The 26,610-nt window shown below is 37.8% G+C and overlaps 2 protein-coding genes and 1 pseudogene across 2 annotated transcripts; all 3 read right to left on the reverse strand.

Moving 5' to 3' along the window:
* Positions 1-2,347: 2,347 nt before the first annotated feature.
* Positions 2,348-14,254, reverse strand: LOC148957544 (uncharacterized; annotated as a pseudogene).
* A 2,483-nt stretch (positions 14,255-16,737) lies between these two features.
* On the reverse strand, positions 16,738-19,590 carry LOC148957545 (uncharacterized). Its single transcript, XM_089115024.1, has one exon. The coding sequence runs from the start codon at positions 19,588-19,590 to the stop codon at positions 16,738-16,740; it is 2,853 nt and encodes a 950-aa protein (XP_088971150.1).
* A 4,097-nt stretch (positions 19,591-23,687) lies between these two features.
* Positions 23,688-26,083, reverse strand: LOC135684574 (uncharacterized). The gene has a single exon (XM_065200197.2). It carries the CDS (start codon positions 25,763-25,765, stop codon positions 24,722-24,724), a length of 1,044 nt encoding a protein of 347 aa, XP_065056269.1. The 5' UTR covers positions 25,766-26,083; the 3' UTR covers positions 23,688-24,721.
* Positions 26,084-26,610: the final 527 nt, after the last annotated feature.

Below are 26,610 nucleotides of genomic sequence, written 5' to 3' on the forward strand. Positions count from 1 at the left end.
CAACCTGTTCATTCCAGACCACCTCGTTTATTCTTGACTCAAGAGTAATTAAACAGAGGCAACTTAAGACCATAAAATACCTGATAGCCTAGTATCAGATACAAAAGGGCCTGTTACAAAATTCAGCATACTGTCGGGTGGACGTTTTTATAGCTCAGAGCAAAACGAAAAATGATTGCAATTGCTTTAAATTTGTTAAAGAGGATTGATAGTTGGGAATATAAGGTACTCGTGTCTTAAAAATTCTAAAATCTCGCGAGCAATCTTGACAAATTGTGACAACCATATCAGACACTCTTGACTAAAAATAGCTGAGACATTTGAACTCGCGTGCTATATCTTCATATTATATGCGCTGGTGACCTAAACCCCCTTCCCCCCGGGTCAATGTTGGTTAACATGATTATGGAATTAGTGTGGATTACTACATTGGTTATAAGCCCATAATTAGGCTCCTTAAGTAAGCCCCCATTCTTTAAGCAGTTTTTAAAATGAACCTCCATCCTTGAAAAAGCCACCAGGTTTATGTATTTCTTGTCCAAATCAAATAATGGTTTGTTTCTTTAAAACTCTTTCCTGTTTTTCTGCACCACATGATATTAAGAAGTTCAAATATAGTGCTGTAAAGATACTCATGTAGTATGGTAAGCATCAATAAAAACTAGCATACAAGATAAGGGATACTTTTTGGACACTTGTGGTATAAAGGTATGCAAAAAAACTTACTGATGAGGGAATTTTACATTTCTGTCCTTATTACACCAAAATCAGCCTAGATCATGGTAAAAGAAAGCTAGGGCTATTTGCATACTTTATTTCATCACAATAAACAAGAAGTTGACATAATTAGACCTTAACTTTGGAACAAAGTGAATACTAACATCATATATACATCATACATCATCAGAAAAAGCCTTTCAAAATGTGAAAATCAAGCTTATTTAGCCTTTTGATACTTTTAAACTCTTTTTGTTTTCCTTTATAATCACACATAGTTCGATGGACACGGAGCTCTCGTCACTGCAAGAAATTTCAACAGAAAGTAATTTCTAATTCAAATTGTTATATCTCTTCCAATAAAAAAATGTTTAGTTGCATTAATAGTCCTTATGACAAATCAAAACAAATATTTGAAAATTGGAGATTGGCGAGAAGAAAAATTTTGAAAGTGTAACATTAAAGGGACTGTCGGAAACTGCATCTTAAATTATTTCCACATCGATTGAGATTGAAGACAGGCAGCAAGGGGTGTAGTGCTATTTAGTGTTAGGGGGGCTCAGGGTGGCTGAAGCCCCTTGTTAATGCCAAAAACAGCCAATTTCTACTTTTGCTATTGTTTTTGGCAGCGTTTTGTGCAGGAGCTCCCCCTGTTATTTTGGCAGCACTACACCCCTGCTAGGCCGTATTCTTAAATCACTATGCCATAATGTTTAGATCGTATATTGGTTTGATAAAGGGTGCCACCGTGTTTGGTAGCAAGACAAATTTTACAAATATGACGTTCTTGAAACTCTAAAAACTCATCTAAAATAATAACAACATAGATTTAGAAAACAGAAAGATCCACGCAAATGCTGATTAATTTTCTTTATAATTACGCCAAAAATCGCAAGAATTCTAAAGGGTTTAGTGAAAGCCATCATGGTTCGTGGCAAGAAAAATTTGGAAAGTATAAGTTTCTAGGGATGACTGGAAATTCCACTCAAAATATATAAACATACGTAGCTTAAGCCCCAATAGATATTTAGAAAAATATTCATAAGCTTATTTTAATCATTATGTACCATAGCTTTATCTGTTTTGCATTTGAAAAGACAGCGACGTGAACAGTGGCGAAGCCAGCTCTGGAGAGTTGGTCATGCACTTGGGCAAAAAAAATAAACAGGGTTTTTGGCACCACAGCAAGGTACCCAATTTAAGTTAAGGTTAGATCAGTTCCCTTGAGAAAAGTGTTTTCTGCTATTGTGAAAATACCCAGAAAAGCCTTAGGTGGGCATAAAACTTTTAAAAATTTGCAAAAGAATAATTTTCAGAACTTTCTTGAGACATATTTTGAAGAAGCCTTGGCTTTAGGTGCTAAACATGTTTTTAAATTCTGAAATTAAAATTTTAACTTTTTTTTAATGTTAACTTGCTTTTAAACTCTGACATTCAATTTATTAACATTTAGTATTTCAAGAGCAGATTTATTCACCTGACTAAACTGTCAGATACTGAAGGAAGGCTTTTTTAGATAACATAACACAGTTAGATTTGATTCTCACAACATTATATAAAATGTCTAAATTGTTTTGCTTTGATAAATACACTGACAAAACAAAGATAAAGTAAATACACTTTTGCTCTGTCAAGATAAATACATTTTTGATGACCCTTCCCTAATTCCTAACTATTGTATCTACAAGTACAAATAGTGTAATTTTACAAATAAAAAAATTAATACCCCCTAGTCTATGTTCATGCTACAACTCATTTTTTTTTAATTCATTATTCTTAATTTATCAAAACAGATTATAATCAGAAAATGGAGAGTTCTCCTCTGAAACAATCCCAATACTCTCATCTCACAAACATCAATAACAAAAAAGGCCATTATATACTGAAATACTGATAAATACTGAAAAGGTTAAGACAACACTAATTTAATGCCTCGTTGTATCTCAAACTTGCATTGCATGTCTCTAAAGAGCAACAACAATGAAGCATTTTTGTTTCTTCTACTAACAACAAGTTCTAGAGACACTCATTCTGAATATTTCAATGAAAATTTAGCATGTAAGTCCACTAGCCATTCCATTATCAAAGCATGGAATACTTTGGGCTTGCCAATTATCTGCACAGCAATAAAATGATATTAAAACCAGGCAGTTTGTTTCATTGTTTTTCTTGCAATATGAGCGTTGCCTGCCTTATTATCAGGCGCCGTAGGCCTAGTTCGTGCATGTCATATCCTCGTTGACACAGGCCTAAATATGTGTTAGCAAACATTGTCCACAACAGGGCCAGGTCGAAAACGCGGAAAAAGCGAAACACGCGGAACACGCGGAAAAGTGAAATTTTGCTTGAAGCTTCTGGAATGGAAAGACATAAACAGAGCAACAAAGCTCTTTCAAGAATTGAGATATAAGAACTTATTTTTAAAGAAATGAGAATTCCGCGTTTTCCGCGTTTTCGATTTCTAACGAGGGTGAAAATCGAAAACGCGGAAAACGCGGAAATCTTTAATAACCAATTATATTTGCTAATTTGATGGCAAGACAGGTATATAATGAGTTATTAAGTCTTTGATAAAGTTTAGCACAGATTTTGTGGCTGCAAGAGCAACAACGCAGTTTGTCTTAAACATCTCCTACGTTGGCACATATCTTCCACCTTTTTCACCGGTTAGAACGGTGACCAGGTTTTCTTATCAAGCACAGACAAAATTATGTAGGAAAAATCCTCGGTAAATCGGCTGGGACCGATTTCCGCGTTTTCCGCGTTTTCGATTTCGAACGAGGGTGAGAATCGTTTGCAAGCGAGGGTTAAAGCAATTTGTTTTGCTGCTGTACCTCTTCCAAAATAGCCTGTTGCTGCTGCAGCTGTTGTCTTAAAATATTTATAATTTCACAATCTTTCTTCAGTCTTGCCTGCAATTCCCTCTCCCTCATAAGTTGTTCTCTCTCTTTTATTTCTTGCTCTTTCCTTCTCATCTTTATCTCTTCTTCCTGCATCTTTTCCTTTAACTCAAGCTCTCGCTTCTTCAACTCAACAGGCCTGGCCATGAGCATTTTAGCAGGCGCGCGGTACATCGCTCTCCTCGGTTAAGTGACGCGGGCGATTTTTAGTCTCTTGAAAATCGTCAATAAAAGTATATGAATAAACAACATTCTTTAACAGCTAAGTTTACAAAACAATATGGCGATTCTCCGACAAAATAAAATGATAGTTTCATATAATCGCAAATCAACAATATTCAAAATTCGTTCCATTGATGTAGGCTTCAACAGCCGCCTTTGCACTGCCTTTGCAAAGCCGGTTCAAAAAAATAGAAGCTTTATCTTTAGCGCAAAGTTTGCACCAAACAAACGTCACCATCTTCTTTCCATCTATCTCCTCGATTTTTCTTCCAAGAACAACCCCGTTTCGTATTTTTCGAAAGTTCCTAGCTCAACAGTCGATCCTTTCTGGTTACTCGCCATGTTGAAATAATTCGGGTTTAACATGTTAGGAATACTCAATTGGCCTTCGAAATAGCATTCTGGTTGAAATGAAACCATTCAAAGGATTTTCTTCCCCATTGCATTAAAAAATGCTTCGTATGTTTTTCGCGTGACTTGTTAAGTAGTTAACGAGTTTACAGGAGTGGATGACGTCCTGAGAGTTTAAAACGTTTTTTTTAATTCAAAACATAGGGGATCAAGTTCCTATCAATGTTTTAGTTTTACTTCAAAAGGTGTCGAGAAATGAAAGGAAGACCAAGGCGGGCGATTAACGTGCGAGGTGACATTGAGGCAAGCGATGAATAGCTGGCCTAGCTAACCCGAGGCGAGCGTGGAGGCGCGCGCGGGTGATCGCCCGCCTCAAACGGCCAGGGCTGACTCAAATTCTTTCTCACTCTTTTTGACTTCCTGCGCGCTCTTTTCCTTTAAATACTCCACTGTATCCCCCCAGACCTTTTCTTTATCCGCTCTCTTTCGACATTCTCCGTCTCCCTTGTCTCCCCCATTCTCTCCATTGCCCTAATCCTCGCTGTCTCTGCTGTTTCTTTTTCTTTCTCAATGTCATTTTTCTTCTTCACCTCTCCCCTCAACAAATTTTATTGCTGCTCCCTTGCAGTCTCTGTAATATCCTCAAGAGCCTGATACCACTGGCTCTTTCTCCGCTGGCCTTTTTCCTTTTAAAATCTTTTTCGAGTTTGGTGAAGCGATCTCTCACTGACCTCTGGTCAACAATGAAGTGAGGACGCTCTACCAAATTCAAATTATTGGCAATTAGCTCCCAGCATTGCCCTCGGTCATGGGTGCCATGCATAAATTGAAATGGCTGGACAACCAGCACTTCTCTACAAAGGAGCACATCATGCAGCTTGGTCCACGCATTTTATGCCTGTTTGAAAAGGTTTAAGAAGGGTTGAAGGCAAAAAAAACCTTTTCACTCAAAAATTATGTATGAAACATAAATGATTACAAATGTTCTAGATATAATTGTGTATATCCCAGTCTGCAGAGTGTGGCAGTTCTAAATAAAATCTCACATGCTCAAAGTCATTTCAGGTTGGTTTTCTGTGTGTAAACCTCATGGCAGTGAATGTTCTGTGTAGTTCCTGATATCAGCATACATTGACCTGGTGCATAAATCTGCCATGCTCTTCAGACTGGTGTATATCTTACAGGATACATTCAAAATTTTTACAAGAACACAACTGTTTATTGAAGAACGGAAAATGTAGAGAGCTGCATTTTGACATGCATAATAAGAATTCGGCAAAAAGTCTTTTAGACGAACAATCATTTTAAAAGAAACAAAGGTAAACATTTTGTAGCGAAGTGTCTTAGTGCTGCTGCATTTTTCAGCACTTGCTTTTGTCAACTTTCTAAATTTCATATCATTAATTCATAATTCAAATATTCAACTTATAACTGAAGGGGAACTGATTAACTTATAACTGAATATAAGTTGGCTTTGAAAAACAGGTAGGAGTTGGTGATAGCTTTTGTTACATGTCCTACTCTCAGCTTTCTTCAAGCTCTATTTGTTTCTTAACTTTTCTGAAATGCCCCAAGCACGTTTTTATAGCAAGTTTCTTGAATAATAGATAAATGTATAATGTTTTTGTGAAGGGCAAAAACTAGCTTGATTCTATCCATAGGACAAAGAATGAGTTCAGTTGATTAAACAGACATGGTAAAATCCCTTTACAGGGCCGCCGGAGCCAGGGGGCATGGGGGCACAGCCCCCCCCCTCTGTTTGCGAAAAGTATGAACAAGTGCCGCTTTTCGAATTGCGTTTTTTTTCACTGCCAGATATTCTGCCTTTAGAAACTAAGAAAACTAACATAACTTCGGACGTTGTTAGTGAACCATTCACTGAAAATTCCTGAAATTTTTACTTGGTCTTGATGCAAGAAGCGCAAGCTCCTGTGATGAACAATATCAACTGCGTAGGAGACTGCCAGTTTCGCGAGAAAATTTCCTTAGTATGTCTTCAGCAACAAAATCATTAGTGAAAGGTCCGATCAAGTTCCCGGTGGACACAGTCAGTTGGTCCAATGTATATCGTGTGTCTTCTTGCAACTGGACCCCTATCTCTGATTTTGGGTTGAGTAAAATGTGCCCTATTCTGTGCCTTTGCCAAAATTGTGTAACTCTTCTCACTGAGAATATTCAAGCTTGAGCAGAATTTTTTTTTAAATCAAATTTAGCGAACTTAGCTTTTCACTGAGCATGTTAGAGCCATTCTTTTTCTTAAACTTATGTCTAGGCAAGTTAAAAAGCAGAGTTCACTAAATTTGATTTAAACAACAATCCCTTATGGTTCTTGACATTTATATTAACAAAATCAGACGTCTGTAAAACTATAGCTGCGACATATTGCTTGCTTCACAACATTTTGTTCAATGTTTCTTATGAAGAAATGAAAAAGTTATGTCCCTGCAATGAGTACATGCTAACAAAGACTCAAACAAAGACCTAAATTTCTTACCTAGGATTAGAACAATATACAAGACTAGACGTACTGCAGAATATGTTGTTTTTCAATATGCCATTGATTTACCTTAAAAATTATCTGCAACATCATATCAGTAAATTCCTGCCCTTTTTGTGCTTCCTTTGTCTGATTAAGAATGCAACCCTATTTTCAAAATTTTATGTCCCAGAATTCTAGCTTTTTTCAAATTTCCGGAACTCACATGTTATACGTTTGACCAACTGACTGAGCCGCCCGGGATCAATTTTGATGAGAGTTTGTTTCGTTCATAAGACTGATGAGATAAACCTAATCAATGTTACAAATTGAATTTGCTATGGCAGTGAAAAATGTATCCACACCTTCAGCCGATTGTGTGAAGATGACTTAACCATAAAATTTGTAGCTTTTAAAAAATATTCCATGAAGGCGAACAAATTTGCGTTTAAGTGGGGATGGGAGGGTGCGAATACTAAGGGGGACTAAATTGTTTAAATATATAAGTAAGAAAACTAAAATCATTATTAGAATGGGGCTGAAACTTTGTTCAGAAAGAGATAGGGACTCGAACTCGCCTTGAAGTATATAGAGACTAAGAATTCAAAAATTCCATTTAGTTCATATTTTGGCACTTTCTAATGTTTCGGGGAAAAAATATTCGTGCCTTTTTCATTCGTTTTGGCCCCCCTGTTCAAACCGGCGTCCGGCTGCCCTGCTTTAATAATAAATATCTGAAAATGTTAGCTTCAAATGCGTTATGGAAGAATAGGTATTAGAAAACCATAATTTATAAGAAATATAAGACAGTGCTCAGTTAGTAGATGGCAACTACATTCTATGCGATATGACTACGAACACGGGTCGGCTTTCCATTTCTTTGGATAGTGGTTCTGTTGCCATTTTCCCTCTGAAACAGGGCGATTCGATAAGGCTGAAATGCAAAAGAAAGCTTGCTGAAATGAGCTGTTTTTACTTCGAAGAGACAAATTAATGTCTCGATGAATAAAAAAGATGTCAAATTTAAACTATTACATCGAAAACATTTAACTCTTACTTTAAAAATTCTGCGTTCTTCCTCCGACGTAAATTTTCGAACTTTGCGTCGTAGGCACACCCCTGTTTAAGTGCCCCGGCATATCCTGCCCCGGCGAATTCCCCGGTGAAATGATTTAAGCAAAATTCTGCCCCGGGCAAGGCAAGATCCTCCCCGGTACAAAATAACTGTCCCCGGGATAGATCGCTTCGATCAAATTCCTTGATCACAAGTCTTGCAAACCCCGGTACCAAAGCGCCTCAAAGTTTCCCCTGAAATCCAATTTTTAGCAAATTTTGGAATCCAACCGACAGTCATTTATGGCTGATGCATGCTTAAACTACCTTTTCAATTTATTGGTGCGAATTCACATCTCCTGCAATCTGACACTCCAGTAATTGAGACTATCACATGCCGACTATTACTGAAAAATCAGCAATGCAATGGTATTGCCATTGACTACAAGACTTGAGTTTCGGACCAAATTATTGAATAAGTATATAAGGTAGTATTTTTAAGAGCTTTAAACACCCCTTGTAGCCTGACGAGTACCAATTCCATGGACAGTTGATTTAGCTTAAAGTAGCCATGAAAGCAGGAAAGAGATAGCTTGTAAAGTACATTATAGATTAAGGTTGTAATAATTGTGTGTAGCACCTCTTGTGGCTGATTTTTAAAGGATGGAGCAGAAAACGCTTGTAATTTAATGGCTCGCAGAATTTTCTTCTGTAGTCGGAATAATTGTTTAGATATTCTTCGTGGGTAAGGCTCCATGCAACTGCCCTATATAGGCAGATGAGAGTAGGAAGAAGGAAATGATCAGGTAGTCCTGGAAAGCTTCTTGCAAAATTCAGTGATGTGGTAGTTCCACCACTGAATCTCATCCATCAGTTTCTCTAAAAAATTTGCATAATTTGCCCTTTGGATAGACTGTTCACCAATCTTTGTAGGAATTATTTGACTGTGACTCTGCAGGGAATTTACACGCAAAGAAGAAAAAGAAGAACAAAAAACGTTGAAATATAGCAGGAGGTCATTATGAAGTTTTGCTTGGTCTAGAACAGGCCAAAAATGACGCAATAGACACAACCACAGCAAGTCAGAAAAGGAAGAGATAGAAAAAAGCAAACCCTAACTAGAGGAGCTTATCAGTGACACTCTTTTGATATCAGTGCCTGACTGTCCTGGCACCCTCACTTGGATGGCATTTTCTACAGAAGCCAATGATTTATAGATTTTTTGTTGGTACTAAATCAAAATCAAGAGCCTTCTCTGGTAAAATTATACCATGTCAAAATTCTCTACATTTTTTCGGAAGACCGCGCTATTTCCAGGCCTCGCAAACATCCCCGCCGTAGCTGCGTCGGCGATCGGAAACTCTCTGTTAACTCTTGAGCAACATCTGGATATAAAAGAGAAGGGTAGACCCCACTCTAAAGTGGAGTGGCGATAAAGAATAGATCCTGTGAATCTGCTCATCAAACATATCCATGGTTGTGTGGAAATGAAGAAAACATTCTTTGTTGTTGTTGGCCTTGTTTAGTTTTTTGGTGACTTTTCAAAAGTAAGCCTTTTAGCGGCTCAAAACAGATAGGAAAAATATACTTGCCATGCGCAAAGTAACCACAGGGCACCGAGAGAAACAGGGACTTTGTTTATTGTGAAATCCGCCAAAAAGAAATGTTGCCGCCCTTATGACAACCTATATACGCAACAATGATACCATGAAAATTTTTATTATGTTAACTTTTGAACAAAGGTGGAAAAAAGGAAGAAGAAGTGTGGAAGAGTACAACAAACGAGATAATTTTTAGATAATTGTTAATAGTTTAAGGCAACGAAAAAGTTCGTACGTTTCTTCGCTTTGCTTGTTATCAGCTAATTTAAAAACATCAAATATTTAGGCAGTTCCTAAAAAAACACTAGCTTGAATATATATGCAGCTCAAAACTTAAAAAACGAAAGCGTTAATTCAAATTCTACATTTTGTCCAGTCTTTTCCCAGTTAAAAAAATTTCATCATTCCTTTGTCTGCACTGAAATCTTTCGGGTCCAACATGTTTTTATATCAACCATTAAGCTTTCAGCAATTTACAAACACAATAAAATGATATCATAAAATCCTGATTCAGCCTGAACATGCACTTTAGCGCTTCCGTTTGTTTTTTTGCACATGGATTATGAATGATAAACTGAAAGCGCGATCTCAACCAAGAGCTTGTAAAAAATGTAGGAATTTGATTGGAGAAAACTGTTTTTCAACTGTACTGTTGCTAGTTTTTGATAAAAGTCAGTATAATGGATAATGGAACATTAAAGGTTTCGTACATTTGGAGCAACAATGGGGTTTCCATCTGCAAAGTTAAGCGTCCCTGCAATAATACAATAATAATCATTAAAATAAACTATACCTAGTGGTGGATTAAACGAGGGCAACTAGGGGCAGGTCTGGCGCCCCTTTTTGGAAATTGTGCTTCCCTTTTAAAGAATTAGAATCAGGTGAAAATTTTTAAGAGAACTATCAATAAAATTACTTTCAGGATTACCTCAAAATTAAAATTGCCTTTATTTAAATTGAGGCAATGTGAAATTGAGCAAAGTTAGCACGGCGTTCTACGGCAAATACAAACTCAGTTTGCACAATTTAATTTTTCAATCCTCGTAAAAGATCAGTTGTAGCCTGGAAGGGAATATTTTCCCACTTAAAAGCATACAAGAATTGTTATCGTGAGCAATACATATTGCCTTAATTTAAATATATAAGCATTGCAGTTGAATTTAAAAGTGCTGTAGAACTCTGTGCTATCTTCCCACAATTTAGTTTTGCACTGTGTATGACAAAAATGTTATGGCTAGTGGATGTAAGTCTGGAACTATTTACGTCTCACCTTGTAAATTTCATTAACATTGTTCACAGAGTATTATTTTATTTCTGTTTACGGGCACTGACAGTTTCATCTTCGCCTCCCAGATTTTACTGGGCACGTGTCAGATATTGAAGAACCTGCAAATGTGCACATAAGCCCGCGATACTATGACCAGCGGCAGAATTGAAATGCGTCGAATAAAAGTGGCCTCATCTGTGCAGCCCCAGCCTTTATTTTGCAATAGAATTCGCAATGGATGACAATGATAGAATTTATAAAATTAATGTTCTGCCCGATTCTGCTCTGCCTGCTACTTGTGGTAACATATTAAATATCAAATAACGTTTAAAGAGGTCTTTCAATCAAGAAATTCCAAATAATTTTTTTTTCAGATGACGAAAGGATCTTTTCTTCAGGAAAACGGATATTGTTCAACGGAGGCAAATTTAGCCCATATTGCTAATCAGCCCGACAGTGATGGACTTAGCGGGGGAGTGTGGGGGTGCGACACCACCCACCCCCAATATTTTGTCTCATTCGGTAAATTTGGTTCCATTCGGTAAAAACCATTTTTTGGTAGTCAGCAGTAACAAATTAACGCCAAGATTTTACTTTATTTATCTCCTTGATATCAGTTTTTATCTTCTTCCCAGTTGTTGGGTAGTTGGTTGAGCATCCTTGTAAGGATACATGGAAGGTCCTGCGTCCTTAGTTTCCAACATTTACGACAATTGTAAATATTAAGTCCAGCTATAATGACTAAAAGATTGCCAGAAGACGATGATAATAAAACAAACAGTTACATTTTAGACTGTGATGATTTGTGAATGAATAAATGAAATACAGCGTTTCGTTGTGATAATGCGTTCGTTCGCGATGATTTCAGGCGACAACTCTCTTTAACAACTTTTAAAATAACACCTTATACAGAAAAAATAAGAAGGCCCTTACGTAGGCGCTTGTACATAGGGTGACCAACTAAACAAATTCAACACACTCCCCCCGATTGACGAAGTCAATCTTGGAATAATCTATTTACAAAAAAATGTACGTTAGTTGTTATTTAAATAATGTTTGCTATGTGTTCTCGAATGTCTTCATCCCGTACCATAGTAATCGATGGTTCATGTTCTTTTTGACCATTAAGGTGTTCATTTTCAGTTGAGTTTTCTTCGTTAGCATTAACTTCAAGTGGGTATAAACGTTGTATCGGTCTTTTGATATAGATGACTCGTCGCGACTTATCTAATGTTTTGATTTCTGCAGCTCTAACTAGTCCGTCTCTTCCAGTTAGAAGTTTAACGACTTTTCCCATCGCCCATGTATGTTTGGGAACCTTATCTCTGAAAATGTGTACGATGTCTCCGACTTGTATTACGCGTTTCGGGTTTTTCAAACAACGATGTCGTTCGTGTAACGATGGAATATATTCCTTTTTGAACCTTTGGCGAAAATGTTCAATGATTAATTCTAAATAACGAGCGCGTTTTGTTAATGAAGTTTTATCCGAGGACAACGATAGTGATTCCGACTGATCGAGGATTCGTCTTCCGATGACAAGACACGACGGCGTTAATGGTGGTTCCGATATCTCTTCACCAACGTATGTTAAGGGTCTAGAATTTATGATTCCTTCAGTTTCGATCAATGCTGTTTCCAGTTCTTCGTACGAAAGCTTTGCGTTTCCCAGCGTTTTTCTGAGACATTTTTTCGTTAATTTTACGCATATCTCCCACCAGCCACCCCACCAGCTGGCAGTAGGAACGTTGAATTTCCATCGAATGTTCATATTTTGCGCATACATTTGAACGTTTTTATCCAGAAATGTTTTTCCATTGTCTGAAACGATAAGTTTACTTAGTCCTCTCCGAGCTGTAAAACGTTTAAGCGCGCGAATGAATGTTTCTGCGAAAAGATCTGGAACTAACTCAAGGTGTATTGCTCGCGTATTTGCACAACTGAATAATGCAATGTAGCATTTATTCATACGATCAGTTTTGGTGTAGATATCCTTTACATATAAAGGACCTGCAAAATCGACTGCAACGTTGGTAAATGCTGCATCTTCTGATACGCGATATGCAGGTAACGGTGGCGCATTTGGTGTTTCGTATGGTTTTCCATGTATAGCTTTACATCTGGAACATTTCGCAATTAAGGATTTTACAATCTGACGACCTTTCGTAATCCAGTAATTGGATCGTACTTGCGCGAGTGTTTCATTGACTCCATTGTGTTTGACTGTTAAATGGCTATGCCAGATAACCAATTTTGTAAAATGATGCTGACGTGGCAATAATACGGGGTGTTTACTGTTATACGAAATCGATGCATTTTGAAGTCTACCCCCTACTCTGATTATTCCTTCTTTGTCGACAAAACATCCGAGGTTATTTCTAATTTCTTTATCATTTCCAGATAGATCAAAGACCTTTTGCACTTCTAAGTGCCACATGATTTTCGCTTCGTTGACTTTGGACAAAAAGTCGTCACTTATGTCTGTTTGTAAATTTTTAACCTTTCCTTTTAAAATTGCCACGAATTTCAATACGAGCGCAGTTACCCGTATTAAGCGAATGAAGCTACTGTAATTTACGCATGGAATGATTTTGTTCAGATTTAGCTGATCGTTATTTTCAGTTACGACAACGTTTGTATTAATTTCGATTTGCTGCGAGGGCGCGATTTCATTTACAGGCCAAAATTCCGAGTCGTTTTCCAAAAACTGTGGCCCGTTCCACCAAAACTCGTTTGATTGCATTTTAGAACAATCAATGCCTCTTGAAGCGACATCAGCTGGATTGTTAGACGTTGGACAATATCGCCAATTTTTCTTTTCGGTTAAATCGCAAATTTCATGCACTCGATTTCTTACAAATACTTGTTTGTGTTCTTTGTTACCTAAAACCCAGTGAAGGACAACCTGTGAATCTGTCCAACAAAAGATTGATTCTAAGTTAATTGTGCTAATCAAGGCATTGTGGACTGACTTTATAAGACGCGAAAGTGTTACTGCGGCCATTAGTTCAAGTCGCGGTATTGTTTCACCTTTCATAGGTGCTACTTTGGTTTTCGCACAAATTAATCGGCTTATTACTAGTTTAGATGATGATTCGACGCGAAGGTATACACAAGCCCCATATGCATATTGACTTGCATCAGAAAAGCCGTGTAGTTGAATCGAAATAGCGTCATTACTGATAATATCTCCCATTAGGCTTCGTGGAAATTCAATTGGTGTTGTGTTTGCAATGTTGTTTACGATTTTGAGCCAATTATTGCAAATGTCGTCAGGGAGTTTTTCATCCCAGGCTGTTTTCAATTTGCACAATTGCTGAAATATCATTTTAAGCGGAAGAATTACCGGCGAAAGTACTCCGAGCGGATCAAAGAACCGCGCGGTAGTTCTTAAAATATTGCGCCTGGTTACTTCAACATTACTGCTAGCGGCTTCGATAAACTCCGAAAAGTCAAACACAAATTTGTCGTTATTTCTGTTCCAAGGCATTCCTAGGATTTTAGATTCGGTACCATTGCATACTGTATTAGAGATCGATTTTGTGAAGGTTTCATCATCGTCGAAAATGACATTACTTTCCTTCGAATTTGCGGTTTTACTATGCATATTTTCAGCTAGTTCAATGCGTTCAATAAGCGAATCACTGTTAGAGGCCCATTTCCTCATATTAAACCCTCCAGAAGCAAAACAAAGTTTGAGTTTACGATAAAGTTCGAAACGTTCCTCCTCAATATCTAATGAAAACGCAAAATCGTCGATATACAGTGGCGAAGCCAAAGGTCGTGCCCGTCGTGCCCGGCACGACCATAAACTTCCAAAAGTAAGGTTTTCACATATTGGCAAAAAAATTTTTTTGCTCCGCGAAAAGTTTTCAAATATAGACAATAATTAGTCGTATAATCGACAAATCGATCAAGCTTATCCCGCAGACATAAGTGAATTCTACTCGAATCGCCCAGGGCCCCTGGAATTATTTCAGGAGCGGAGTAGAAATCCACAGGGTTTCATATTGGTCGTGCCCAAAATCTGGTACCTTGTGATTTGGTCGTGCCCAACAATAGAAGCTTCAATTGGACAGCCTATGTTTGGTCGTGCCCAACAATAGAGAAAAACAATGCTAGTCGTGCCCTCAGAAATGAGCACGACCTCGTCATAATAATAATAATAGTTGAGGTACGATTTCCAGCATTTGATTGGCTGAAGCTGGAGGAAATCAATCACGAGGTCGTGCCCGTTTCTGAAGGCAAGACTATCTGCACCCTGTTTCATTGGGGCCTACTTGTCAATACTGCAGGCGTTTGTGGATGTTGGTGTGATATCAGGGTGATTTGAATGGTGCATGTAAATGTTCCAGTCCAATAAACCGTTGTAATTTATCAGGAAACTGGTTAACGACTGTGGAGGGATTGTTTCATAGTTATTTTGACTCAGCCTATACGGAATCAATCCAATGGATCTCTTCGGTAGGCGAACAAGTTCTCATTCACCTAAACAGAATCAAGATCTTCAAATGTGCAAGATGCTATCTTATCTAGAAAATGGACAATAATTTGAATATCATCTGGATGTTTTTAACGTGATCAGAATGGAAAATATGGCAGTTTTTCGCTCGGATTTGTACCAGAGAGACGCACACTGAAAGGGATAAACTCAATTAATCAATCAATAAAATAATCAATATTTATTTCGACAACAGTATACTTAGATGTTCAAGACGAAAGTATTATGAACATTTGGGGCAAAATGTACATAAATATCTATTCATTTTACATTAGTTATGAGGTGTTTGATGTATTTTTGGACTAGAATCTTCCCAGTAAAAAGTTCTGAATTTTGAAAGTATTTATAGTAGAAAACCTCTTTGCAAATTAGCTCTACTGGAGTTTTACCCTCCTTAAAACACGTGAAAGGGAAAAATGAAATAGCATTGATCAACCTGTTGATGATTTTGTTTATGTTTCTGATGATATGTTTTCAAGCTCAGCCTAGTGATTTTCTGATTTTTTCCCTTGCTTTCCATGTAATTTGGTTGTGTGCAGTTTCCTTGGGTGTGCATATATTTTCCTTAATATAGGTAACTTTCTCCATGAATTAGTCAGTTTGTCTTTAATAAGCAGGGTGAAATAATCTTTAAGCTATTACACATACCCCCCTTAATTTTTTGCTCAAGAAACACTGTTGTCTGCAAATAACTCTCAGGCTCATGATTATTCTGTATTAAATTTGTGACCCCAGTCATCTGATCTCAGTATTTCCACCTAGCTGGACACTGAAGAAATTTATTGAACATTCTTCATTTGTGTATGCTGCCCTGTTTATTCATAAATTGTCATGATCTGTTTTTCAATGATTAATTTAATGCTGCTTTTCAATTGGAATTTTATTCAAACCTTATAATGGTTATTTCATCATATGCAACTTTCAAATACATGGTGTAGTTTATCATTATCTCATAAGGCATAACCTTAAATTAAGTATCTAATTGATTGGTGAATATCTGTGAGTGGTTTGGTTCAGCTTAACAAAGTGGCTACCTATAAATCTTTATGCAACAAACCTGATGAAAAAACAGGTCTCAAGGATTTTAAAGAAATATTGCCTTCATTCTGCCACTCACTATTTAGTGCTTTTTAACTGTGGCTAGATCAATAATGCTGCATGACAGTACTGTCTTCAGCAAATATTCTAATGTTTCTGTTTCATCTGTTTCATTTGTCATCTAATTCTTGATACATGTCTTGCACTTCACAGTCAAGTTTGCCTTTAAAGCCAAACTTTTGTCTATTTTTTGAATGAAATTCTAAATTTTATGTGTGCAAAACAAATAGTGCTTGCAATTATTATACATTTGAAATCTGAGTCCACAGGTGTGTATTTTGGTCCCATTGTTGCAATAATTTGATAAAATTTTAGAAAAAGTTTGTTGTTCAAGCTTTATTATCCTGTGAACTGATATTTGGGTAAATAATACCAAAAATAAAAAAAGTTTCCAGGAACCTCCATCACACTTTGGGAAGAAAATGAATTTTGAGTATCAGCTAGAGGCAGGGGAGACACAAAAGCAGCTTTTATACTTTTAATTTTAGTTTGTTTCTATCTTGTCAGAAAAGTAATGCAGTGCCATGCAATTGCTATATAAGCTCCTTAGATCACTGAAATATTTGTTTGATAATATTGCGGAGGCGCATTTCTGTCGCGCAGAGGCCAATGGGCACGACCATCCATGGGAGTCCAGCTTCGCCACTGTCGATATATAAAAATTTTTCGACGATTTGCACAAATTCGTTATCTGACTGTCGATAGTTTTCAAGGTGGTGACGTACAGTAGCATTAAGAACATACGGCGAACTCGTAAGTCCAAAAACTAAACGTGAAAACCTCAATGTTGCAAGCTCAGGATCTTTTTCAAAAACGTTATCGTACCACAAGAATCGGAGAAAATTCCTGTCGTTTTCTTGTATAATGATATTCAGAAATGCCTTTTCTAAGTCACCAATTAACGCTATTCGTTTAGCTCTGAGTCTTAAAAGTACATCAAAAATGAGAGGAACCAGATTTGGGCCTGGTTCTAAGCAATCGTTTAAACTTACTTCGCCGTTTTGTTTAGAGCTTGCGTCGTAAACGACTCGAAGTTTTGTAGTTTGCCGCTCTTCTCGAACTACTTCCCTGTGAGGATTATAATACACAGATCCAACAGGAGCCGAGCATAACTCCGTATCCTCTACCTTTTCTACAACACCGGAATTTAGTTGTTCAGAAATTACTTCGTTGTATTGATGCAAAACATCGGGTTTTGAATTTAAGCGTTTTAACAGGCTTTCGAGACGTTTACGTGCTACTTGATAATTGTCTGCAATTACAGGATGATCTTCCTTGAATGGGAGCGAAATCTCATACTTTCCGAGTTTTTGATTAAAATGAATTTTTCCCTCTAATGGATTTTCGCTACAAGTTAGTTCTTGCTCATTAGACTTGATACCCATAGATTCGATATCCCAGAATTTGTGAAGTTCGTTTATCAAATGTTTATCGCTATCAACGACAATATTGTCAGTTTTAAGGACATGTGAAATGATAATGTTCGATGAGTGTTCATTTGTTGATGGTATTTCTACAGGACCGTTAAGTACATACCCGAATCTGGTAAGTGTAGCTACGGGGCCATAACCATGCTCCCCCCGTACTACGTGATCTAACATGAACTGCCAAATGTAGTCCGCCCCAATCAATATGTCAACTTCAAATTCATCCATGCCGCTACCTTTATCAGCTAAAGGCAAATCTTTTATGTGGGGATATTTCAGTTTGGCTACGTCTATGGCTTGATTAGCAACCGGGCTACAAATATTGTCTACCACAAAAGCATTAATAAACACAGTTAGGTTATCTGCTCCTTCGATAGCAATTTGGATTGAATCGCACGTTTTTAATGTCCCACTAACGTTACCGAATTCTTTAATGATTACCTTTTCTGTGCTTATGGTGGGCAACTGTAACTTATCCCTTAGCCTGCGTGAAATATACGATTTCTGGGAGCAAGAGTCTAAAATAAGTCTTACAACGCATTCTTCTGTGTTACTGTCTACTCTTCTTACTTTAGCTCTTGCAGTTTGTAATAAGACAGCGGTATTTGTGGTGTTATTGCGAGACGCTAGCAAAGTACTTACCGATGGTTGTGTCGGCGGTGACTGAGGCGCGGCGACGGTTTCCTTGTACGCTGTTTCTCTTGCTTTTGCAAAACTTGTGGAACTGTCAGCTTTTGAGCCACAAATTGCGACATGGTGCTTTCCTTGGCATTTGAAACATCTAGTATTGCTTCTGCAGAATCTGCTAACATGTCCACCACGTAAACAAACAAAGCATCTCCGTTTCTCGCGTAATGTCTGCTTCCGCGCGTCAGGATTCGAAACCGTTGTGCAGCTCGAAGAAAAATGTTTCTGCCCGCAAAATAAACAAGATGGTATTCCATCGTTTGCACTCCTTTCTCGTTTCTGGTTGTTGATTAGCAGTGTAGCTGCTGTGGATTGCTGAAAGGATGGTTTTGATCCAACTGTTTTTGTATTGTTAGCACTACCAATAGGTGCATAAGCGCACTTTTCTCGAAGTGAAATTTCTTCACCGAACGCTAATAATAGTCCTTCTAAATCCCATTCATCCGATAGTTTCCTCGAGATAAGAAGTCTTAACTCTACCGGTATTTTTGACATTATGATAGGCGTCAAGATAGTTCCGTAGCTTTCTGCAGATACACCAATTCCATTTAAGCTGCGAACAGTGCTTTCAACTTTGTCGTACATTTGACGCAATTTCTTTAAATCCGCTCCGTTTTCAGTCCTTTGTAAATCCATTAAGGCTTCAATATGTTTTGAAATAATTATTTGACGATTTCCATATCGTTTTCGCAATAAGTCTAGAGCTATTTGATAATTTTCACTTGTGAGTGGAAGACCTGATATCGTTTTAGCGGCTTCGCCAAGCAGCGATTTCTGTAAGTATTTGAATTTGTCGATAGGAGCCAAGCCTTGAGATTCATCAATTGTTGAGGAAAAACTATCCCAAAATGATGGCCATTCTGTCGGGTCTCCATTAAACACCGTTAAAGGTAATTTTGGTAGCTTCACTTTTCCAGCTGTGGCAAAACCTTGTGATTCGAAGCTGCGATTAAGTTCATGTTGCGGGGCGATCGTGTCCTTTTTGCTAACTAGATCTATTTGACATATTATGTCTTCCGTTTCTTCTTCCAAATCGCTACGATCTACTATTTCTTTCTCGATATCGACTTCTTCCAAAAGATCCTCAATTTCTGTATCTAGTGTCGTGATAATCAATCGTTTTCGTTCCAGTGTGTTTTTGATTGATTCGAGTTTCGATTGTTGTTCCGGTGGAAGATTTTGACCGCGCGGAGGCAACAGCTCTCGGGCCTTCGCGACATTTTTGCGAACAACCAGGCGATGACCGTTTCGTGCCTGAATTTTCTTCTTTAATGTTTCTTTTTCAGACATTACAGCTCCCGGGTCACGGCACCAAAATGTTGGGTAGTTGGCTGAGCATCCTTGTAAGGATACACGGAAGGTCCTGCGTCCTTAGTTTCCAACATTTACGACAATTGTAAATATTAAGTCCAGCTATAATGACTAAAAGATTGCCAGAAGACGATGATAATAAAACAAACAGTTACATTTTAGACTGTGATGATTTGTGAATGAATAAATGAAATACAGCGTTTCGTTGTGATAATGCGTTCGTTCGCGATGATTTCAGGCGACAACTCTCTTTAACAACTTTTAAAATAACACCTTATACAGAAAAAATAAGAAGGCCCTTACGTAGGCGCTTGTACATAGGGTGACCAACTAAACAAATTCAACACCAGTAGCGTAGCGGGGGAGGCAAGGGGAGCGGCCGCTCAGAAAGTCGGTGTCTGAGATAAGGACAAATCTGCAATAGAATTATTACCATAAAGGGGGACTTTATATTTCAGACAATATTAAAACGTTTTTAAAAACTGCAAACGACTGTAAGAAATATTCTGAAATGTATTTCAAGCTTATCTGAAGGGCTTCGTCGCAAAAATTTTCTTCTCACTTCGCTCGCACAGGGACCCTCCTTTAAAACTCTACAGAATGTTCAACAATTTATCCCACGTTATAGGATTTAAATAGAAAAGCCTCTCACGTTCTTTAGGCAATCCCGATAAAAACGAAATTAAAATGCTAAAGCGCTTCAATCCTTAAAACTAGAGTACGTGCTGAGGTATCTTCATGGTAGGAGCACAGGGCTCTGATATGCGAAGAAAAACAATGGCAAAATTGACAATAGCAATACACTTTTACCAATCAAAACTTTTATTGCCACTATATCCGTTTCTTAAATCACATTATGCCACAAAGGATTGATCGTTTTCGCGAAAAGCCGTGCCAACTTCCCTTCTGGCAATGGTACAATGCTTCTTTGCATCGTTGACTTTGTAATAACGTTGAGTCAACATCATTTCGTGGTCGCAAGCAATAGAAATCGGTACCCTAATTACAGGGAAACGAGCATGCCTTGCATAACAAAAAAGTTACGGAAAAGCGTCTATAAATATATATATGTATGCGTTCCCCGCGACCCACTACATAGTGTACTCAATTCTTCGTACACAAAAATTGGATTCTGAAATGCTTGTCGGGGATCTTGCTCCAAGGAGAACGGAATTAGTTTAAAACATTTGAATCCTGTTTGTTATTTTAGATATTTGATTAAAACTGTGGAGAATCAGTTTTTACACGTAGTACTTCCTCGCCTTACACAATTCAGAATGCAAGCGTTAGATGAATTGTCAAGGAAATAGGCAGTTGTAGAATGGGGTCAGCTACAAAAAGCCAGATATGACGTTGTATAAAGCGAAATTGCCACGTAAAAAAGCCATAGCTTTTCCAAACGCTTTTGCAAAATGGGGTGTTTCCTAAATTCTTAAGGGTGTGGTCAGCAAAAATTTTCTCCTCTTTGCCCCTCCAATCTTCCAAACATGGCTACGCCACCGCTTCTTATCGTCTTTACCTTAAAGTCAAAAACGGAATTCTAAAAATGGGCTTTTCCATAATTTACCAGTGACCTGAAGGGTGTGGCACCAAAATTAGCGTCTAACACCCCCCAATCATTATTGCTTAGATCCGCCCCTGCAGCCCAAATTACCGTTTTTGTCATAGACGCTATTACCAACCCCATAACTCTGTGCACCGCCCCTGTCCCGAAGGTATTTTATAGATCAAAGATATCGATAGGAGGGACGCATTGTGCTGAAGAATAATTACAAGCAACCAGTGTGGTTTTGACATAATCTAAAAATATTAATGAGTATATAGAATCAAAAATTGGTTACTATATTTAAACTCTGTTATTAATTATGACCTTTTTCAGCTTTTTCTAGAGTTAGGTCTAGATATTTCAAAGCAGTTTCTGTAAACAAAGAAAGAAAAAGTAACTGAATCACATCTTTGTACAAATGTGTTAAGAAAATGATGCTTTGAGTGGCTAAACATTGTTGCTGGATCCGTTTTAAAACAGATCAATCATTATTTTCTGGAATTTCGACGAGACAGAAAACACAACAACAAGCACGGCGACCTTATAAATGCTTGGAATTTGCGAATGACGGCTTACTTTTCCAATATTAACATCAATTCATAAATTTAAATGCAATATCAGGCCATTCACCAAACTTCACATCGATATTCGAACGAGAAGTGAATGAAATCAATCCTTACTTTTACCAAATTTATAAGGGCTCAGTATGGAGCAGGTTCCTTTTTGCCACTATTCAAAATGGCGGAAGTAAACAAATTTGCCTCGCAGCGTACCTGTGAGTTAAGCCTGAAATACACGATCAGTTTTTAACTGACAGTTTTCAGTTTTTAGTCAAAAACTGATCGTGTATTTAGCAAAAACTGGTAAAAACTGATGCATTAATGACCTTCAGTTGTTGACTGAAAAAGTTGAACACGTCCAACTTTGTCAGTTTTTAACTGATGAGATTTCAATTTATTTATGTAGACTCCATTGACCATCAGCTTAATTGAAAAAGTTCATGGGCCATTCAATAGATTCTGAACTTTGAAATGGCATAAAACAAAAACAGATTAATATATTATGAAGTCTTCATTTGCTTTTGGTTTTAGATAAGCTTAAGCTTCCATAAGCAATCAAGAATTGATGATAGGATATCATAACAATTTTAACAAAGAGGGGAATTTTTTTCAAAAGTTTCAGAATTCAATAAGAACAAGCCTATTTATTGGTTTTCTCAGCCCAACAAGGTCCATGCCACCAGGCTCCTCCTCACCCCCCCCCCCCCACTTTTTGCGAAGCAAATAGTTTTAATACTGCAGTAAAAGGAGAAAGAGGCCTTTGCCTCCTACTTTTGCTAGCCTTGCCCCCCCCTACTTTCAAATCATGGCATAGGCCCTGCCCAATGCAACAGTCCAAGTATTTTATGCCCAACACTAGAGAAAGGTAATGCTGCTGCAAATTCCAGAATTTGTCTAACAATTAAACCTTCCTGGCATGCAATCTATTGCTCCACTACTACAAATATTTGAAACCTTATGGTTATGCATACCACTGTTCAAGGTAAAAAATTTCTACAAAAGAAACGTAAAGTGTCTTGTAGCTCAGAACAAAGCCAAAAAGAGGAGCCCTTAAACAAAGGGCGGGAAATTGTGTCATTTTCAGTATGACATAAAATTTGGTATAACCACAGATATCTTATAAACTGTGTAAAACATATTTCATATGAAGTTAGATAGTGTGAACATAACAGAGTGAAAAAGTGTCTAGAATATGTTGTTGCTTTATGTGAACTACAACCAGACAGTCAGCTGGGTAATTGTTGATATGGGACAGAAATTGAGATTTTTGCAATGCTTTACTTACTACAGTGGAACCTCCATCAACGGACACCTCTATACAACGGATACCTCCAAACAATGGACAGATTTTTGAGTCCCAAAACAAAAGTTATAAAAAGATGACACCTCCATACAGTGGACACCTCTCTACAACAGACAATAACATTGGTCCCACTGGTGTCCGTTATATGAAGGTTCCACTGTATTGTTTAGATAATAAAATTAGAACAGAAAAGTACCTTGATTTCTTTACTTTGGAGAAAAAAATAGTGTTTGGATCATTTTTAATAGCTGCAGATCAAAAACCTGCAGATTTACCCAAAAAGTGAAGTGCCAAGTGCTACATTTTCTGGTTATTCTGTTAACTCTCTTGACAATTCTCTCTTTGTTGATTGCAATGAAAGGAGCCAACTCTCTTGAAAAAAAGAATCGTATAGGAAAGAACTACAGCACAAACACTTTGAATACTGGGGCATTTATTACACGAAGTGAAGTCAATCCAACAGCATATCAGCTGAGAGATAAATGTATGATGAGGATGGTTGAATTGATTAAAAACTTAAAAAGTTTTATCATTGATGTGGAGAGACTGTTAACTCCATAATAACTCATGATTTCTTTAGAAAATTAAATGACCAGAAGCTTATTTATTCACCTTTCGCATTAATAAAATATTACTGATATAACAGAAAAATACTACAGTACCAAAATAACGTTAAAATGTTTTTCTACAGCATAAACTGATCTATCTACCGAAGTAAATAAAAGCAAGTTGCTCCTAAAACTTCCACTAAGAAGTCAGCTTACTAAAAAAAACCAATACAATATATAGTATCCATATGCTTCAAATTATACACCTCCAGAAAGCAACATGCCTTAAATATGCCTTATTGTATACATGTATTAAAAGAGAAGTTATGAAAATATTTGTATCATCTTTACACATACAAGCTAAATACCAAAATAACTGGTAAGGTCCCAAATTTTATTGGTATCTCTCAATGAATATTGATCTGCTTCTTGGGGTCATTCACATAGTATGTAGGCAAAATTTTTTATATCTTCAGTCACCCTTCCCCTTTGTACTCAGTTGTGATTCTTATGTGACCCTAAACCCCATTTGGTATGTACTTTCAGTTAAACCCTCCCCTTATCCACAATATAAAAACACTTTACCCACATCAATCTGCCAAATACATTGCACAAAGTACTATGAGAGGCAACACTGCAGAAAATATAATTTTGGAAAAAAACAGTGACAGAAAAGATAATCCTTAAATGTTAGTGCTGAAGTCTGTTGAGGCAAGGAACTTGTATCCAATTTAATGCCAAAGTTATGCAAATTAAATACTGCCACATTTGACCACTTTTGGAGAAACACTATCAACAAAATTTTGGGTACTTACTTCAACTCTATCAGCCCTTTTTCACCCCTACATACAAACATTTGCTTTTTGATGAAACCCCTCAATCTTTCTTGCATAATACTATATGAATGACGCGTGGCATAGTCTTGATTCTTTGCCTTTTTCAAAGCAAAAACAACAGCAACTTTGGCACAAGAACACCTGATCCTTGAGAGGTCTCCATTTTTCAGTAATGTACTGGAACACTGAGAAGCAGAGGTTTTATTCACATAATAGTATAAACTGTGTAGTCAGTAAAGAAATTCTCAGTGGTTTTGTTGTAAGCAGAAACCTAGTTATAATTGCATAATGCAATGCTGAATCTCTACAAATGTACCTCAGTTATGCTTGTTATGTGCAGGGTTTAGCTGCACATTTATGGCATACTTGTCGGCATCTTTTGTTTCTGCAAAAGTCTCTTTTTGGACGGGGGTGCCACTAGTCCTACCATAGATTTGTGGACTTCCCCTGACATCAACAGCAGTCTTTATATGACCATGAGTGTCTAAATGCTCTTCTGTTGGCTCATCCTTCCTTTCCTGTTTAACAGTTACATATCCTGGCAGCTGTTGTTGGGCATATTGGGGCAATGCTTGGGGTAAGTTTCCATTAAGACCAAAATAAGAAAATGCTTGAAAGGGGTTGCACATGAATGCAGGATAAGCACCTCTGACCATTGCAAGTTGAGTATCACCTGGAGATGCATTAGTACTCTCTTTTTCCTTTGTTTCTGCTTCTGTTGCTGACACACTGGTTGAGGTTGACTGAACAGCAGAAATTCCTGATGACGTCTGCCCATTGACATCAGTCATTGTTGGACTCATCATGGGGAAACCAAGACTAAAAAGTGGCCTATTACTCCCATCTCCATTCATGAAAGTTTGTAAAAACGACGACATTGGGTAACTAAAAACGTTGTTATTTGATACTGTTACCCCCGATAAACCTAATTTGGAAGGATCAAAAGATGGGATAGTGCCCCCCGGACTCATCAACAGCATTGTTCGTTCTGGTCGCTTATCGTTCGCCCTCATTACGGCTTTGTTCCTTCGGCGTGGTTTGTACTTGTAATCGGGATGCTCTCGCATATGATCGGCTCGAATTCTTTTCGCTTCTTCGACGAATGGTCTTTTCTGCTCTTCCGTTAGCTGTTTCCACTCTAGACCAAGACGCCTGCTTATCTCACTGTTATGCATTTTTGGGTTTTCCTGTGCGAGTTGCTGTCGTTTCATTCGAGACCACACCATAAATGAATTCATAGGACGTTTGACGTGCTCGCTTTCTTTCGCTGTCTTGACACCGTCATTTTCCAGATTTCCCTGAACGGTCGAGGCACTGGCTGCTGAATCGAGAATTTGCCCAGAATTGCCTGTTGATTCCATCTTGTTTTTGGATTAGCAAACGGTTACCAACATCGCAAAGAAATTGTTTCCTTTGTCTCTAAACAAGGGCCTAGCACAATGGTCTTTGTATGTTCAAACCCGTCCGTTTGTAACTAGGATTCAATGTTTAGTATACCGCCAATCAACCTATTTCATTCATAAAGTTTGAGGTTTCTTATGGCAGTTTTCGTGTGAATTAAACTTCAGCGATCACGCTTATTCAACAACGAAACCCTTGGAATGCTCCGACCGCTCTCCTGATCATGCCGAATTAACCAAGTAAAACTCTTCAACCGTCAATTCACATCCCATGTGACCTAAAATACCAACATGGCGGATTAATTGATCTCCTTCGTAGCAGTGCAGACTTTGTAGCAATTACAGTTACCGTATTTCCTCTAAAGAACACAGCGGCGTTTATTACAAAATCCAAATTTTGGATGCGGCATTCAATAAAGGGCGGCGTTTATCAGAGGGAGGCATTTTTTCCAAATGGTTAGCCGAAGGTGCCGTGTTCAATAGAGGGCGGCGTTCATTTGAGGAAATACGGTATCCTAACTGCTCCGACATTAAACTGATGACTTTCTACAGTGGCGTGCTGGCCAAGGGGGCAAGGGGGCAATTGCCCCACCCGCTAATCAAATATGAGGCGTGCCAAAATGAAATTTCCCCTTATGGGGGTGCCTTAGCCAGATAGTGAGCGGACGAAGACAAATGACGTTTACAATCCCAGGGCCGGTGAAACGTATTTGAATGCGGAGGGATCTAAAAATCTATTTTGAAATCTGAGCTATTTTGAAAGAGCTTAGGAAAGACCGCCACCGTGGTTTGCGGCAAGAAAATTT

Source organism: Rhopilema esculentum, chromosome 21 (genome assembly GCF_057945365.1).
Source record: "Rhopilema esculentum isolate cy_ngs chromosome 21, ASM5794536v1, whole genome shotgun sequence".
NCBI lineage: Eukaryota > Metazoa > Cnidaria > Scyphozoa > Rhizostomeae > Rhizostomatidae > Rhopilema > Rhopilema esculentum.

Excerpts from the sequence above, each read along its gene's own strand:
- LOC135684574 (XM_065200197.2), bottom strand. The coding sequence starts at position 25,765 with ATGGAATCAACAGGCAATTCTGGGCAAATTCTCGATTCAGCAGCCAGT.
- LOC148957545 (XM_089115024.1), bottom strand. The coding sequence starts at position 19,590 with ATGTCTGAAAAAGAAACATTAAAGAAGAAAATTCAGGCACGAAACGGT.